General features: G+C 43.1%; 1 protein-coding gene across 1 annotated transcript in view; it reads left to right on the top strand.

The window, feature by feature from the left end:
• The first annotated feature begins 3115 nt into the window (after window positions 1-3115).
• LOC113406221 (rho GTPase-activating protein 6-like) overlaps window positions 3116-14957 on the top strand; it is a 450389-nt gene continuing 438547 nt past the window's right edge. Inside the window, exon 1 of the mRNA XM_026649577.1 lies at window positions 3116-3640. Coding sequence (XP_026505362.1) covers window positions 3116-3640 — 525 coding nt within the window. The remainder of the gene's footprint in view (window positions 3641-14957) is intronic.

Raw genomic sequence — 14957 nt, 5'->3', positions numbered from 1 at the left:
AATAACACATACACAGTTGCATTTTAATACAATGGACTCCAAATCTATTAACAGAATTCAATCAAGTATAATTCAGTAAACTTCATTTAGTAGTATATTGCAGGAAATTGTAAGTCTGCCACACCCCAGTTCATCACTAGGTGGCAAGGGAGAGCTCCTTCAGATGTTGGCTTGTACCTGCATGAGACCTCACTAAAAGCATTAGTTAGGATGCAAAATTTAGCTTTAAATAGAACCTTAACTGCAACGTTAACTAGGGGGTAACTAGCATAGTCCAATAATTAATCAGTGGAACAGTCTCTCATGAGAAGTGGGAGAAGCTACATCTTACGATTTAAAAAAAAAATGAACAAAGCACTTGAAAAACATAGTGTAGACAGAATCCTGAATTTGAAGGTGGATGGCTGAATATGCCTCTTCTCTCTGTAAGTCTAATGGCCAAAAGCTTCAGAGGGGAAAGGGCTCTCTACTCCCCCTACTGCTGAAAAGGAAAAAAATCCTCTGGTCACCATAATTATACAACATAATTATACATGAACTTAGATTTCATAGGATGTGGGCTCCCAGAGAAGCTTGAGAGGGCAAAGAGCTAATTTACAAGCAGTCGAGATTCTACGCTGAGGTCCTAAGTGCTCTTGGCTCCCCTCTTTTGGGGGCTTGCTGAAAGAGGCAATGCAGGCTGATTACAATGTTGAGAGAAGATGTAGAGAACAGAAGAAGAACTGAGTACACTACCATGATGTCCTGCTTTTCCAGCACTTTAATAAAGTTGAATCACTATGCTGGGGTAGGCAGTTGTGGTTCCAGACAATCAGCTTTCTTAGGACTAGAGATAAATATTCAGACACTCTACTACTAATCCCTGATCCCAGCTATGAGTGGGGTTTGGTGGATGAGTGAAGTCGGTGGTATGGTCCAGCCACTTTTAATACCTGTGAAACATTCTCACTGGTGGGTGGGATGGGCGTTAGATGGATTGCTGGAATGGGAAGTGTATTTTACTCTTTATTTGCATACATATGTGTGTCTATCTAATTATGTTATGTTGCTGTGTTTTTCCAAGCGTATGACTGTGTTCTCTTTCCCTTAATAAAGATGTCCTTGTTTGTACACAGTCTGGGAGTGTGTTTGGGAGTGGGCAAGTCCTGCCTGTGAAGGGAGTGTTTGGTTTTCCTAGGGTTTTGGGTGGGGTTAGTTATTTGTTTGGATTAGTTATTTGTCAAGAGTGACCCTAGATATATTGAACCCGGCCTTTTTTGCTGCTATTAACCACGTGGAAAAACACACATATGTCTTTATTTTTGATTACTATAATAATACTTGCTGTTACCCCATGCCATCCACATGGATTCTTGTCAGATGCCTCTTCTAAGTGCTGTTATTCTGCTGGACGTTGTCAGAGAGGAAGCAGAGTCTGAACTCAATATAGTAGTTTTCTTATTCGTTAAACAAAATAGAAGAATCTTTTCAGTTGGTACAGGATGGGAAAAAAATCAAAAAGCAGAGGATTTACATTAGTTTACACCAGTTGAGGATGTGACTCATATAAATAGAAGCCACTTTGCCTATTACTTTAGCCATTCCCTGAGGCTTTCTCTGAAAACGTCAGGCTGAAGGAACAGCACTATAATGGAAATGTATAGTTATATAAGCATTCTGCAAAATTATGCTCTAGAGTAGTATTTATGACAGATTATAATCAGATGGGAATGCGCCAAGTGATTTAATATGGATGATTTACTGGGCTTTCTCCAACCAGGCATTGGAGACAATAAGGCTGAAAAAAAAAGTTTTTGAACATCCACCAAAACCTTTTTGAAGCAAATGCACTTTCCACTATAACAAAATTCTAGCAAAATACTGGGAAATAAGTTTACATCGAGTGCTCTTTATTGATACTTCATTTTACTCCCCCTAGGTAGAAACAGGTTCAGCGGAAGATAAGTGACAAATCCAATACCACAAACGTCAGTCTGCGCAAAACTCCGGTCAGTGCGTTTGTCAGTCGGAGTATAAACCAGCGAGAAAGTCAGCCCGTGGGCAGCCCACACACGAGATCCACCCGGTAGTCCGGGGCTCTGGGCAGGCCCCGGCAGGAACAGCTGTGGGGCCAGCGGCAGGACGGCGTGCAAGTTTGCAGAGCACCTGCTGCTGCTCTATCAGACCTGGCCCCGCCACTGAGTTAGTCCCCGACTCCCAGGAGCAATAACCATCATTCATACACCTGCATAACAATCGAAGGTGTAACGCAAGCTGTGCTTATCCCGAAGAGGGAAAACACGTAACACGTGTAATGAAATCCTGGGTCGGCTCAAGCCCTGATTCAATATGCGTAAACATCCTGCCATGAAACCTAATAGCTGTGGGATAGCTGACAAGGGACTACAACCAGCGAAACAACACCCCGGGAGGAGCACTTGCCCCCAGGGCGAGGGTGGCCCATTATTAACACCTCCTTCCCCTACTCCGACAGGCAGCGATTGGGGGAGGGGTCCTCTTCATGTGGCCATGTACTTCCCTGATGGTCACATGCCTGGGGAAGTTTCAGCCGCCTTTGGATATCCCCCACCCCTGTTTCGTCCCCCAGTAGTTCACCCGGCTGCGCTCGGAGCGGTGCTTGGGGATGCGGGGAGCGCCCGGCGGGGGAGGCAGCCCCAGGACACCCGGCTGCCCTCCCCTCCCGCCGCGTACGGAGGGGACTGGGCAGATCCCGTGCGCATCGCTGCCGCGGGGGGAGTGACTCTGGCAGGCTCCAGAGCGCTGCGATAAAAGCTCCCGCGGCTGCTGCCTCCTTCCCTCCCCTTTTCTTGGCTAACCCTGGCCCTGCTCCCCCCACCCCCGGGCGCAGTGACCGCGGCGGCTGCAAAGCCCCAGCGCACACAGGGCGCCCTGCGGCCAGCATGAGCCTCCCGCTGCCCGCGCCGGGACCGGCCCCTGCGGGCTCCACATCTGCAGCAGCAGCCCCGCGCGGCGCGGGTACCCGCTGACCGCCCCGCTCCGGGACCCGGAGTCGTCGCTCGCTCCGCCGGGCGGCTGAGAGCGGGGGACACCCAGCCTCCTGCCCCCGGCCCGGACACACAGACATTCCCCGCAGCGCTCCGGGGCGGCCGCCACCATGTCCGCCCAGAGCCTGCTGAACAGCGTCTTCTCCTGCTCCTCCCCGGCCGCCGCCTCCTCCAAGAGCCTCTCCAAGCGGAGACTCCGCCAGACCCGCAGCCTGGACCCAGCCATCATCGGCAGCTACAGCCGGGAGGAGGGGGACGCCCCGGCCAGGACGCCCCGAGCCAGGGCGGCTGGCGGCCCCTCGGCGGAGTGCCTAGCCGCCTTCTCCTCCCGCGCCCTGCTGCGCCCGGGGGGCGGCCCGCTCTGCGGCTCGCTCTCCACTCCCAGCACCCCGCTGGAGAAGTCCCCCTCGGGCAGCTTCCACTTCGAGTACGAGTCTAGCCCCCGGGGCAAGAGGAACACGGCCTGGGAGCTGCCCTTCCTGGCGCGCACGCCCTCCGCCTCCGCCCTCAGCGCCCCTGGCGGCGGCGCCGGCACCAACAGCATCTTCTCCTCCCCGAGGAAGTGGCTCCAGCAGAGGAAGGGGCAGCAGGCGCCCAGCAGCCACCCATCCTCTTACATCGTGTGGAAATCCGAGGTAGGACTCCCCTTCAGCGCGAGAGTCGCCCCCCCCCCGCCAGCTGGGCCGAGAGGGGGCAGGATGGACCCTTCCCTCGGGATAGGGCTCCCGGGAATCCCCAACTTCCTCAGGTCCCTTCTGCCCTGAGGACAGGCTCCCTTGGTCCTACTGGGGCGGGTCTCCGTGCCCTCTCTCCCCTCCCCGCTCCTTCTACACATTGGGAAAGGGTCCCTGCTCATCTCTCTCTTCCCAGGTTGCTGAGCTATCCACGAGCTCCTGGTTTGCGTTAGTCAGATACTAGGGGCATTTGGCTTCTGCCGCTGCTGTTGTTAGAGGTCAAAGGAGGAGCTGTGTGAATGAGGAGAATCCCATGGCTGTAGCAGGTGCCTTTCTTGATCTATCAGTGAGGATGGGAGAGCACTTGACAGGTTTGGCCGATAGAGTGCACCTAGAGCACTTAAGGAGAGTTTTGAGTGGCTGTACGCTGCGTTTCCAGCCTGGACTGAGTCCGGGAAAGCTCGGGGGTGGGCACGTGTACATGGGTCTTGCTGTATGTTCGTTAAGAATTGAAATATGTGATCAGTCACAACATCTGAAATCTGTTCCTAGTAATTTTCTTATTCGTGTTTGTAGTAGAAACAAACAAGAATCAAGCATATACACACAAACACAGAAACAACAAACACACAGAATTATAAATACTTATGGATAACTGTAGATATTAATTGTTGTGCACTCTTCAAAAAACACATACACTTTTTCACAGACATTTCTTTAAAGAAATATACAGGGGTTTTAAAGTTAAACTCGTTGATCTGTTTTGTTGGCAGGGTAAACTTTTGTATTTGATGTTTCTAAGATTAATTCCATATATAGTTGTATTGGGCACATAAAACTCTCCCCTCCCACTCTAACACCTCATAAACTTGAATATGTAATGGCTTCTAACAAGATAGGCACATTATTTTTAATGCGCACACCCGGTGATCTCAGTTTATCTGACCACATAGATGCGTTTGAGCCACATGAGTAGCCACTGCATTCCAAAACAAATCTAGTTTAACAATGCAAATATGTATTGGTTTAGTTTATGTCTTATGTGCTGTGGTTATCATAGCTGGTTGACAAAGCTATTAAAATAATGTGACATTGTTAGTTGATTGTAATTGGTTTGAAGATAAAGTATAGCTGTAAACCACTTAAGTTTAGATGTGGCACAAGTTTTCCCTTCTATTTTTGGTACAGTTTTTATTTTGTTAACTATTTGTGGTTAATATTTGTGATGCATTCAAATTGCAATTAGAAGGTAACCTTCTTCCATAAGGACAATAAGGTAGAGATATAAGGTACATTTCACACTCCTGAAGAAGAGCATTGTGTAAGATGGAAAGCTTATCTCTGTCACCAACAGAAGTTAGTCCAATAAAAGATACTACCTCATCCACCTTGTCTCTCTAATAGAGAGACATTCTTCCATTATCTATAACCATTTCTATAGCAGTTAATGAAATCTCATCCATCATTCCAGTACTGATGTAGAATTCTTAAGTAAAATGCTTAATATGAGTATGATTTGTGGTTCAAAATGAAGCTGAAAACTGTCATGACAGAGGAATAGAAGATAGTTGTAAGAGCAAAATATAACACTAAACATAAAAGCTCTCAACATCTATCAATGCTGTATGGTGACAAAGAGCTGTATACTTGGATGTAAAGGAGACTGGGGATTTAATACATGGTTTGGAAAATAGAAACAGTGAAAGTTTTGGTCAGAAGTTATTCAGAATTTTCTACATGTAAACACATTTTAAATTATTTAGAAGTTACACTAAGTAGTAGTTTCAGTAGCAAAAACTCGCATAGTGAAACACTGGACAAGGTAATCTGGACTTAATGTCAGCATAAGTTAAGGGTAGGAATGCATGTGCCCTGTCATGATGAGTTCAGAACTAGTAAATAACACTTTCTAGGATAATTAAGGTGTGTGGTTTTCATTTGGTGATTGCTTAATCTAGTCTAGGATTTAGGCAGCCCATGGTCCTCCATCCTGCAAGGAGCTCTACATAGGTAGATCGTTGCATCCCCACCAATTAGGGTGACCAGATGTCCCGATTTTATAGGGACAGTCCAGTTATTTGGGGCTTTTTCTTACATAGGTGCCTATTACTCCCTACCCTCTGTTCCAATTTTTCACAATTGCTATCTGGTCAACCTACCACCAATCCTTAGTGAAATCAGTGTGTGTGGCTGGAGGGATGTCTGCATGGAGTTCTTTGCAAGATGGAGGCAATGTGTGGTGAAACTGTACAGCACTGGATGTGTTCCTCAGTCTGCAAACTAAAGAGCAAGGGGGATTGACAGTGTTGGTGTGTATCTAGCATTCTTAAATAAATAAATCCCGTTTTCATTCATTAGTTGTCTTATAGCTCTTTACCATGTGGAATTTTACAACATGGGACCCTTAGTTGAATTTAAACTCTATATGGTTTCATATGTTGTTTGTTACAGTGCTGTTCTTTTCCAGGTTTTTATTTGATTCCATGAAATTTGAATACTCTGTATTTATAACTATCATTTCTGAGGTTAAGAAAATGAATATGTTAATAAGTAATCTCTTACACTTTGAGGAAGTCATTTTGGCAAGGGCAGATTTTTAGAGAAACAGATACATATGTATTTAATGATACACTTTTATATGCTTTTTTTTATTTAATTCACCTTAAGGCTGAGACAATATGCATGAAATTTCAGTGCAAAGGAAGAGATATGAGGAAGCTTCCAGCAGTTCAAAATACAAGTTTAGGCCCCAGTCCTTTAAGGAAATACATGTGTCCGGCCTCCTGAGCAGACTCTTCTGAGGCTTACTACAGCTCTGTGAGAGTGCAAGGGTCAGTCTATGTGAAGCCCCTGGCATAACTAGGGACTTGGAATGAAAGTTTCTTTTCAACCATAGCATTTGCTACGGATGAATGCTGGAAATGTAGAGCTATGATAGGTTGTATCTAATAAGCATGTTGGTGTGGAGTTTGAATGTGAAAACTGAAGTGAATGAGGTGGCAGGGTTATGTGAAGATCCTTCCCATACAATTGTAATACTTGGCAGTTATAGAGCACTTTATATTGTCAATGTGCTGTGTAAACATTAATTACTCTCCCATATAGTCAGCAATAATTAAAAATGTAAATAACTGTAATCTGTATCTTTAAAAAATGTATGCAAGCAGTCTTCCCATTGAATACATTAGTAAAACTTCTATTTACAGGCATTAATTCTATTTCAGCTCTTGTAATGGGTATTCAACCTAGTACCATCAGAAAATCATGTTTATAAATAACCTATTTAATTATTTCATAGCCATTCTTTATTAATTAAAGCCTTATCCCTAGGCTGGGAAATAAAGAATTCTGCTTTTACAGTGCAACACCATCACTGTGGCAAAATAAGTTGGTTGACGTGTTCGAGTAGAATGATCTGAAAGGGTGAACATGAGGTAATTATTTATAATACTGTAACTTTAAAAGGTACAGAATCTAAATTATCACATCCCTTGTAGCACATCTATAGTTATATCAGATGGAAAAAGGAAGTTCATAATGGATAAGAGTTTACTCAGCTGTTAAAAACTCTGCTATAGGCTAAAACTGTACATGGATGATATATATATATATATATAAACTTCCAATTTATTAGTTTCACGATTATAAATGAATTACAAATACTTCTTATATTAATTTTACTCCTACATCTTTGATATAATTATACTTTTTGATAAGTGTTCAGAGGGAAATGATGGTCTAGGGGTTAGGGCAGTAACCTAGGACTTGGAAGACCTGCTTCACCTCTACAGATTTCCTGTGTGACGTTGAGCAAGTCACTTAGCCTCTCTGTGCCTCAGTTCCCCATCTGTAAAGTAGGGCTAACAACACTGCCCTACCTCACATGAGAGTTGTAAGGACAAAGACATTAAAGATGGTGAAGTGCTCTGATACTATGGTGATGAGGGCCATGTAAGTACCTGAGGTAGAGGTCCAAATATTTTCCCATGTGCACAGTGAAAACAGCTGGGCTACACACTGAAGCGTTTCTAGAGGAGAAGCAGGGGTGGTGTCAACCTCTTCCTGGTGGGGAGTCTGAGATGGCTAGACAGAAAATTGGGGGGGCTGTGCCCCCCCTTGCCATGACATCCTGCCTCTCTCCATGCCCCTGCCCCTGCTCTTCCTAAGTTCTGGCCTTGTCTCCTCCTCTTTTCTCCCCAAGACCCCAGCCCCTGGCCGGGGCCAGTGGTGCTGGAACTAAGGTGCTGCTGTACCCCCTGGCTTGAAGTAGTAATAACAAAAACCAAATACATGGTTGCCATGGTTTCCATGATCAGTACCCCCACTATAAAAATTGTTCCAGCACCCTGGCTGGGGCTGTAGCTGCTCCTCAGCTCCCTGTTGCGCTTCGACTGCTCCCAGTTAGTAATTGCCTTCAGAGGCAGAGCCCTTGTGGAGCAGTGACCGTGGAGGGTGGGACCCAGGCATCCAGGCCAGAACGGGTCAGTCTGGGCTGTTGTGGGGAGCCCCAGACCCTCCACCTGCCCTGGGTGGTGCGCCCCAGCAGGCAGGGACGTGGGCTGGGTGGCTGCTCTCAGGCTCCCCGCCCTTGCTTGGGCTTATTCCTGCACTGCTGCTGGCGGCAGTGCTGCCCTCTTCAGAACTGGGTACCCGGCCAGCAGCCCCCGCTCTCTCCACTCTGCCTTCAGAGCTGGGCGGCAGGAGAGTGGTGGCTGCTACAGGGGGCTAAGGCAAATTTTGGGGTGGCTATAGTTCCACAAGCCCCTCCCCCCCCTCCAGCGCTGCCCCTGAGGAGAAATCTGTAGGAAGAATCTCTTTTCTTCCTATCTTTGGCCAAGCAGTTCCCATAGCTGCTTGCTCCAGGCTCCATGACGCTTGCTGCCAGGTGGGGAAAGAGAAGCAGATGGGCAATTAGAGGATCTGACTTCAAATCAAATGGTAGGTATTACAAAAAAAAAAAAAAAACCCTGCAGAAGGATACCCTGCCTCTTCTCCAAATCCCAGCTGTGTACTGATGTGCAGAGAGCCCCTGTGGAACTAGGCTGCCATGATATGTAGTATTTGTGGAAACCCATGTGTCAGATCTTCATATCCTCCTGTCACTTGAACAGCTGGATAAGAATGACTTGCCCAATTCTATTCAGACTTTACAGAACGTGCTATATGTGGAATCACCCTCTGTTCAAAGTTCTCTGTAATAATTATGCATGTGAGGCTGAGCTAAGGATAGTGTTACCTTTTTATTTCAGTTATTTGGCTTTGGCATTTTATAAATAGACCCTCTTTGGAATGATTTCTGAAGGTTGACTTGTAGCTTTGCACAATTTGACATTCACTAATGACTTTAAAAATCAAAGTTACGTGTGGGATTTCAAGCTTCAATAGTAAACCATGCTAACAAATCATGTAAAGTTATTAGGCTTTAAATGGTCTTGATTCTGCTACAGGATTCTAATGGAATGGTGTAAAGAAGACTCCTGCAACTCTCTAGGAGCTTTATCTCTTTTTACTTCTCAACTCTTGCTTTCCAAGTGCATTGATAGTAACTGTATGAATAAGAAAGTTTTATAATAGGATATTTTTAAGTAGAGCATTTATTATGTATTGTATTACTGTAAAACTGCAACAAGAAGTCTTTCCTTGCTCTTATGTGACCTATTTAAATAAGGGCTTAATCCTGGTTGTACTGAAGACAGTGGAAAAACTCCAGATGTGTTCCTCAGTTTCCTTTCAGATGTCAGCTCTGCTTTTAAGAAATTTTCTTCAAGAAAAATTCCTGTTTTTCACTTGCCAAAAAAAGTCTTGTTTTTAATTATTTTTTTCTATTTATTAAATATTTTACATATAAATGATGTTTGTTTTTAAGTAAATTGAATACTTTTGAAAAGGTTGTATAAATACTTGGATGATTACCTAAGGCCCCAATTCTGCAAAAACTTTACTTTAAGCATGTGGATAGTCCCACAGAAGTTAAGGGTGTATGTGTTTGCTAGATCATGGCTTCAGAAGGTATATATCTTTTTTTAATGACTGAAATATATTTGCAAACTGAAAAATCTAGCAGTATTCAGAACTGAAATATTTGTTTTAACTGTCCACTTATGTAAAGTCTGCTGCTTATTCTTCTGCACTTGACATTAGAATAGAAAACTACAGTATGAAATGTATCTGTTTTGTTATGCTGTGGTGGAGAAGCTTCCATTTTTCATACCTGTGTCTTTCTAGTGTGTGTTTGCTGTGATGAGCTGGATGGGAGGATAGCCCAGGATTCTCCTACAAGATCTACACCGGGGTAGGCAACCTATGGCATGCGTGCCAAAGGCTGCACCTGAGCTGATTTTCAGTGGCACTCACACTGCCCGGGTCCTGGCCACCGGTCCGGGGGACTCTGCATTTTAATTTAATTTGAAATGAAGCTTCTTAAACATTTTAAAAACCTTATTTACTTTACATACAACCATAGTTTAGTTATATATTATAGACTTATAGAAAGAGACCTTCTAAAAATGTTAAAATGTATTACTGGCACGCGAAACCTTAAATTAGAGTGAATAAATGAAGATTCGGCACACCACTTCTGAAAGGTTGCCGACCCCTGATCTACACAATTCAAATTACAGCCTGATCATTCTGCTAATGTACTGTGTCTATTACTCAGGAATAAACAGTGTAAACATCCTTAGCTAATGCACTGTTTTGTAAAAGCTCTTGTTAAAGTAATGGCAACACATCAGTGCATACTTCTTACATCGGAAGCCCTTCTATTTTCCCTTCTGGATGTTGGGAAGGAAAAGGAACTCTTTTTCCCACTCCTTTTCCAAAGGCTCTGGAGTACTGTATCAAGCTGGAGAGTCAGCTCCCTTACCCTTCCTCCTGGGTGTTGTGAGAGACACTTCATTCGACATTCTCGCTCAATTTGGATGGCCCTCCATCATGAATAGCTCCAGTGCACTCTACTGCTGCTTAGAGCTTTTCCAAGCAGCAACAAAGTGAAAACTGTTTTTGTCCGTTTTTGTCAGTTTCCCCTACTGCCTGGGTAGGGTTCTGAAAAGAAGCAGAGCAATAAACTAGGGGCTCATTAATGTCACTGCAAGCCTGCTGGTTGGTAAAACTATGAACAAAAGCAGGGGCACTGGAGCTGCCTGTCTATACACTTGGGAGGACAACGCTGCTTTAGTTTAATTATTTCACAATTCATCTTTGAAATCATAAGGGCTGATAACTTAAGGCATGATTTTCAGAAGATGTGAACACCCAGACATCCAGTTGAAGTTAGTGGGAGCTCTGCACAATTGAAAATCAGTCCCTTAATATTTTAAAAGCTTAGTTCTGTAGACATTGATAACATCAGCCCCTATCTGCCCCCTCACTTGCCAGCATTTCTTACTCACCTTGCTGGGTAGGCAAATGGTATTTTTAAGCTTAGTGCTCAGGAATTAAAAAACTACACTGACTGGGATGGGGCACAGAAATATCAAGATAGAAAAAGAGCAAATCATATTTCATTAGAAAGCTTTCTAGAACTTAATACTATTGGTAATTGGATTGAGGGGTACTTTTATGATACAGGTGTACATTTCCTTGGGGCCTCATGTGGATAGTATCTCTGAAGTCAATGGGACAACTCAAGTGAGTAAGGGCTATTCCAATGAATACGAGTTTGCAGGATGAGATCCTTAAGCATCAGTGATTACATTGCACTTGATGTTTAGACTCTGTTCAAAAAAAAAATGTTTAGACTGGGGAAGGTTTTTCTACAATAGTTTTTCTACCTCCTGTCACACTGCAGCTTCTGTGCAACATTTCTAAATAAAAAAGCTTCTCCTTTATAGTTTATCTGCAAAAAGAGGAGTATGGAGAATTCTTGTTTTGTATTCTTTGATCATTTATAAAGAAGGCCTGAAAGGCATATGTTTGTGTCTTAAATATTCTGCAGCTTCCTTATTTTGAAAAATCAAAGATGGGTTATTGAATCTGTAGCAAAGGTATTCTTTCTCCCAAGTTTTCATCAGACATTAGAATTGGAAAGGTGTTAATGTGACAGTTTCCTTCTTGGTAGCCACATCGAGGATTGAACTGGGCATCTCCAGAGCTACAAGCATAGATGGCTACAGCTGGAGCTGAAGAGGCAATGCTCCCTAAGTGGCTGCTGTAGCATTTTATATCCTCTGTAGGTCACCACAGAAGGGAATCTGAAACACATGACATGCTCGGCAGCAGAGGCGCTGATTTCCCCAGTTCACGGGCGGGTGCTCCACCCCTGCTCCACAACTTTCAGTCCCTTGTGGTGTCACAGTATTAATCATTCTCCAGTTGCCACAGTGTAGAAGACCTGAATTTCTATTGTTTAAAAAAATGGAAAAAACCAAACACTTTTGTCACAGGTTTTTCAGTTTTTTCCTCTTAATTATTAAAAAGTTGGTGCAAAAAAAGCACAAGCCCACATTTTTATTTATTTATTTATTTATTTTACTTTGCCCGGTTCCCTTTAATATGTAGTGTAATATCCTAGAACATAAAGGATGTGTGTTGTGGTTGGAACAACACTGCTATTTTGAAATGTAACTCATGCACTTCCTAAATTACATTCTTTTTTGACTGAACTAGGAGGTTGGGATGGGAGGAGAAGAAGCCAAATGCTACTCCTGCTTAACAGCAACTAAAGGAGGGGCAGGGGAGGTAAACTGGGATTCAAATTACAAGACTCTTATTAGCCAGAAGCTGATATTCAGGGCTCAATCCTGCAAGGTGTAGAGCACTCTGATCTTAAACTAGCAAAGTACTTAAGGATATGCTTTACTTTAAGTGAGAAGTCCCACCGAAGACAAAGATATTTGGAATAATACATGGTTTTTTTTGTTAATTTCTTTCAATCAGAGATCTTCAAAGCCATTACTATTGGTCTTCTGTCTATTTTTTTCCTTAATGATTAATGTCTATACAAATACCTGGCCTGCTTTTTCATTTGACTTTTTAACTTTTCCTTGCATTACCTACAACATCTACTGCAAGGTAGGTGTATGTTCCATTGTGGTTGAGAGCAAGCAGGATTAATTGGACAGATAATGGTGCCTTTGAGAGGTGTTGGAACTCTGATGAGCTTCCCCTGCTGGACATCCACCAGATGGTTGTACTGGATCCAAATCGTGAATCCCCATGGACTCTTGGCTTCCTGGGGCAGAGCAAAGTTTAGGCACTGTATCTCTTGTTCTGCGTCTCTAGGCACGTACTCAAGGTGCTGACCCATGTCTGAGACCCCTCAACCCTGGGAACCTGCAGTCCTATTGCCTAGACCCTGAAACTAGTTTCTCCCAGTTCTCTCCATGTGATCCTCCTGGCCAGTCTACAAACCCCTTTAGGTGATCAGGGTACCCCATCAGGTGATCTGTTTCTTGGTTATCACGCACCTGAAGTTCAGAATGAAAAAATTGGTTTATTTTAGCTCTGCTACCTTCTGTAGCCAACTCGTTGTATGGTGAAGGTAGACCCAGTCAAATCTTAGTGAGTCTTGATGTTCCTGTAACATCTGTCAAGATAGGGTCACATGTGTTAGGGTCACATGTGTTAGCAAATCGCTTGTTTAATGAACATGATACAGGGAGCAAATAATAAAATCAATCAAAATTGGTAAGTTTTACATATGTTTTAAGTATTGTAGCTTTGTTGGTTTCAGGATATGAGATAGACAAACTAGATGAAGAAATATTTTCTATTGGACCAACTTCTGTTGGTGAAAGAGACAGGCTTTCAAGCTCCACAGAGCTCTTCTTCAGGTCTGGGAAAGCTCTGTGGAGCTTGAAAGTGTGTATCTCTCTCTAACAGAAGTTGGTCCAATAAAAGCTATATTACCTCACCCACCTTGTCTATAAATTTTACATAGACAGATTTCCTAGACTGTCACAAAGGGGTACACTTGAATGTCAGCTCAGTGTGTGAGGATTTAAGTGAGCAACTCATTGGTGCACATTCGTACAGAAGTTGAGAATATATGCCAAAGGTGTAAAGTACATGTTCTTAAATATGGGTTAAATTTGATTTCAAACAATATGATCTTGAATTTGCATACAAAGATCATGCAACTCCAAAACATGCAACTGATTTGTTGAATGTGGTCCACAGTGATGACACAATGACTGAACCTTCATAAACATTGCTGTAAAAGACGGAGGTTGCAATGTTTCAAACCACTTTTCCTATGCTATTTTCAGTTTTTAATTTCTAGTTATCAGTGTGTGTTCAGCCATTATTGTATTAAACAGTGGTTTGCGGCACTGGCCTTCTGTGTCTCTGAAAGATTATTTCAATTTAGTTGCCCCTTTTTGAGAGCTATTTGGTGAGAAACAAGTCAGCAGTGTTCTCAGTTTTTATTTGCCTCTCTCTCTCCTCTCTCTCTCTCTCTCTCTGAAAGAGCTAAAAATATTTCTCTTACAGGAAATGTTTCTCATTCTGTTAGGTCTTTTGTTTCCCGTAGGAGGTAGTACTTCTAATTTACTGAATAAATCTTTCAGAATTGTGTTCTCATAAGAGCTTATTCACAATAGACCTTTTTGGATATGCTATCCAAGATATTTCACCTTCACTTGTTTTTAGAAGAGATGCAATCAGTTTTACAGTGACTTTAAGGACTGGGAAAAGCTGATGCTCACAGGATATAGGAAAGTTTAAAGATCAAGAGGAAAATCAGATTGTATATGGTTTGCTTGAAGATTAACAAATCTTCAGTAATTTCTTAAATTTCATAATATTTTGGTGATATGTTTTTGCTCTTCCTACACCATGAAGAAAAGTTTCTTTTTTTTTTACTGTTTTAAATGAATTCTGGCCAAGCTTTGGACCATAATCTAATTAATGTAATTTATTTTGAAAGCATTTATGTATATATGGAAAGACTTAACCCTCATAATAATATCCTGTTTGGAAGTTAAGTACGTTTGGTTGTTTTAATATGTGTGGGGGGGTGTATGTGTGTCTTGGGGTTGACATTCCTATGACCCAAAGAAAGACCCTATTCTACTCTACACTATGGTACAACTATGCGTTTGTTACAGGTTGAATTTTGTGATTTTTATCTGACAAAATACATGGTTTGACCATGTTTGTGTGTTTGCATCTTAGGCTATGTCTACACTTACGGTGCTGCGTAGACACTGCATACACCCCTAGCATGGGTATAAATTAGGGTTACCATATTTCAGCAAGCAAAAAAGAGGACGGGAGGAGCCCCGCACTAGCCCCGCCACTATCCTGCCATAGCCCCGCCCCTGCCCCTCCCACTTTC

This window comes from Terrapene carolina, unplaced genomic scaffold (genome assembly GCF_002925995.2).
Source record: "Terrapene carolina triunguis isolate 2854851 unplaced genomic scaffold, T_m_triunguis-2.0 Scaffold23, whole genome shotgun sequence".
NCBI classification, from domain to species: domain Eukaryota; kingdom Metazoa; phylum Chordata; order Testudines; family Emydidae; genus Terrapene; species Terrapene triunguis.
Note: the sequence above shows the minus strand (reverse complement) of the source record. Positions and strands in the feature narration are given on the sequence as shown.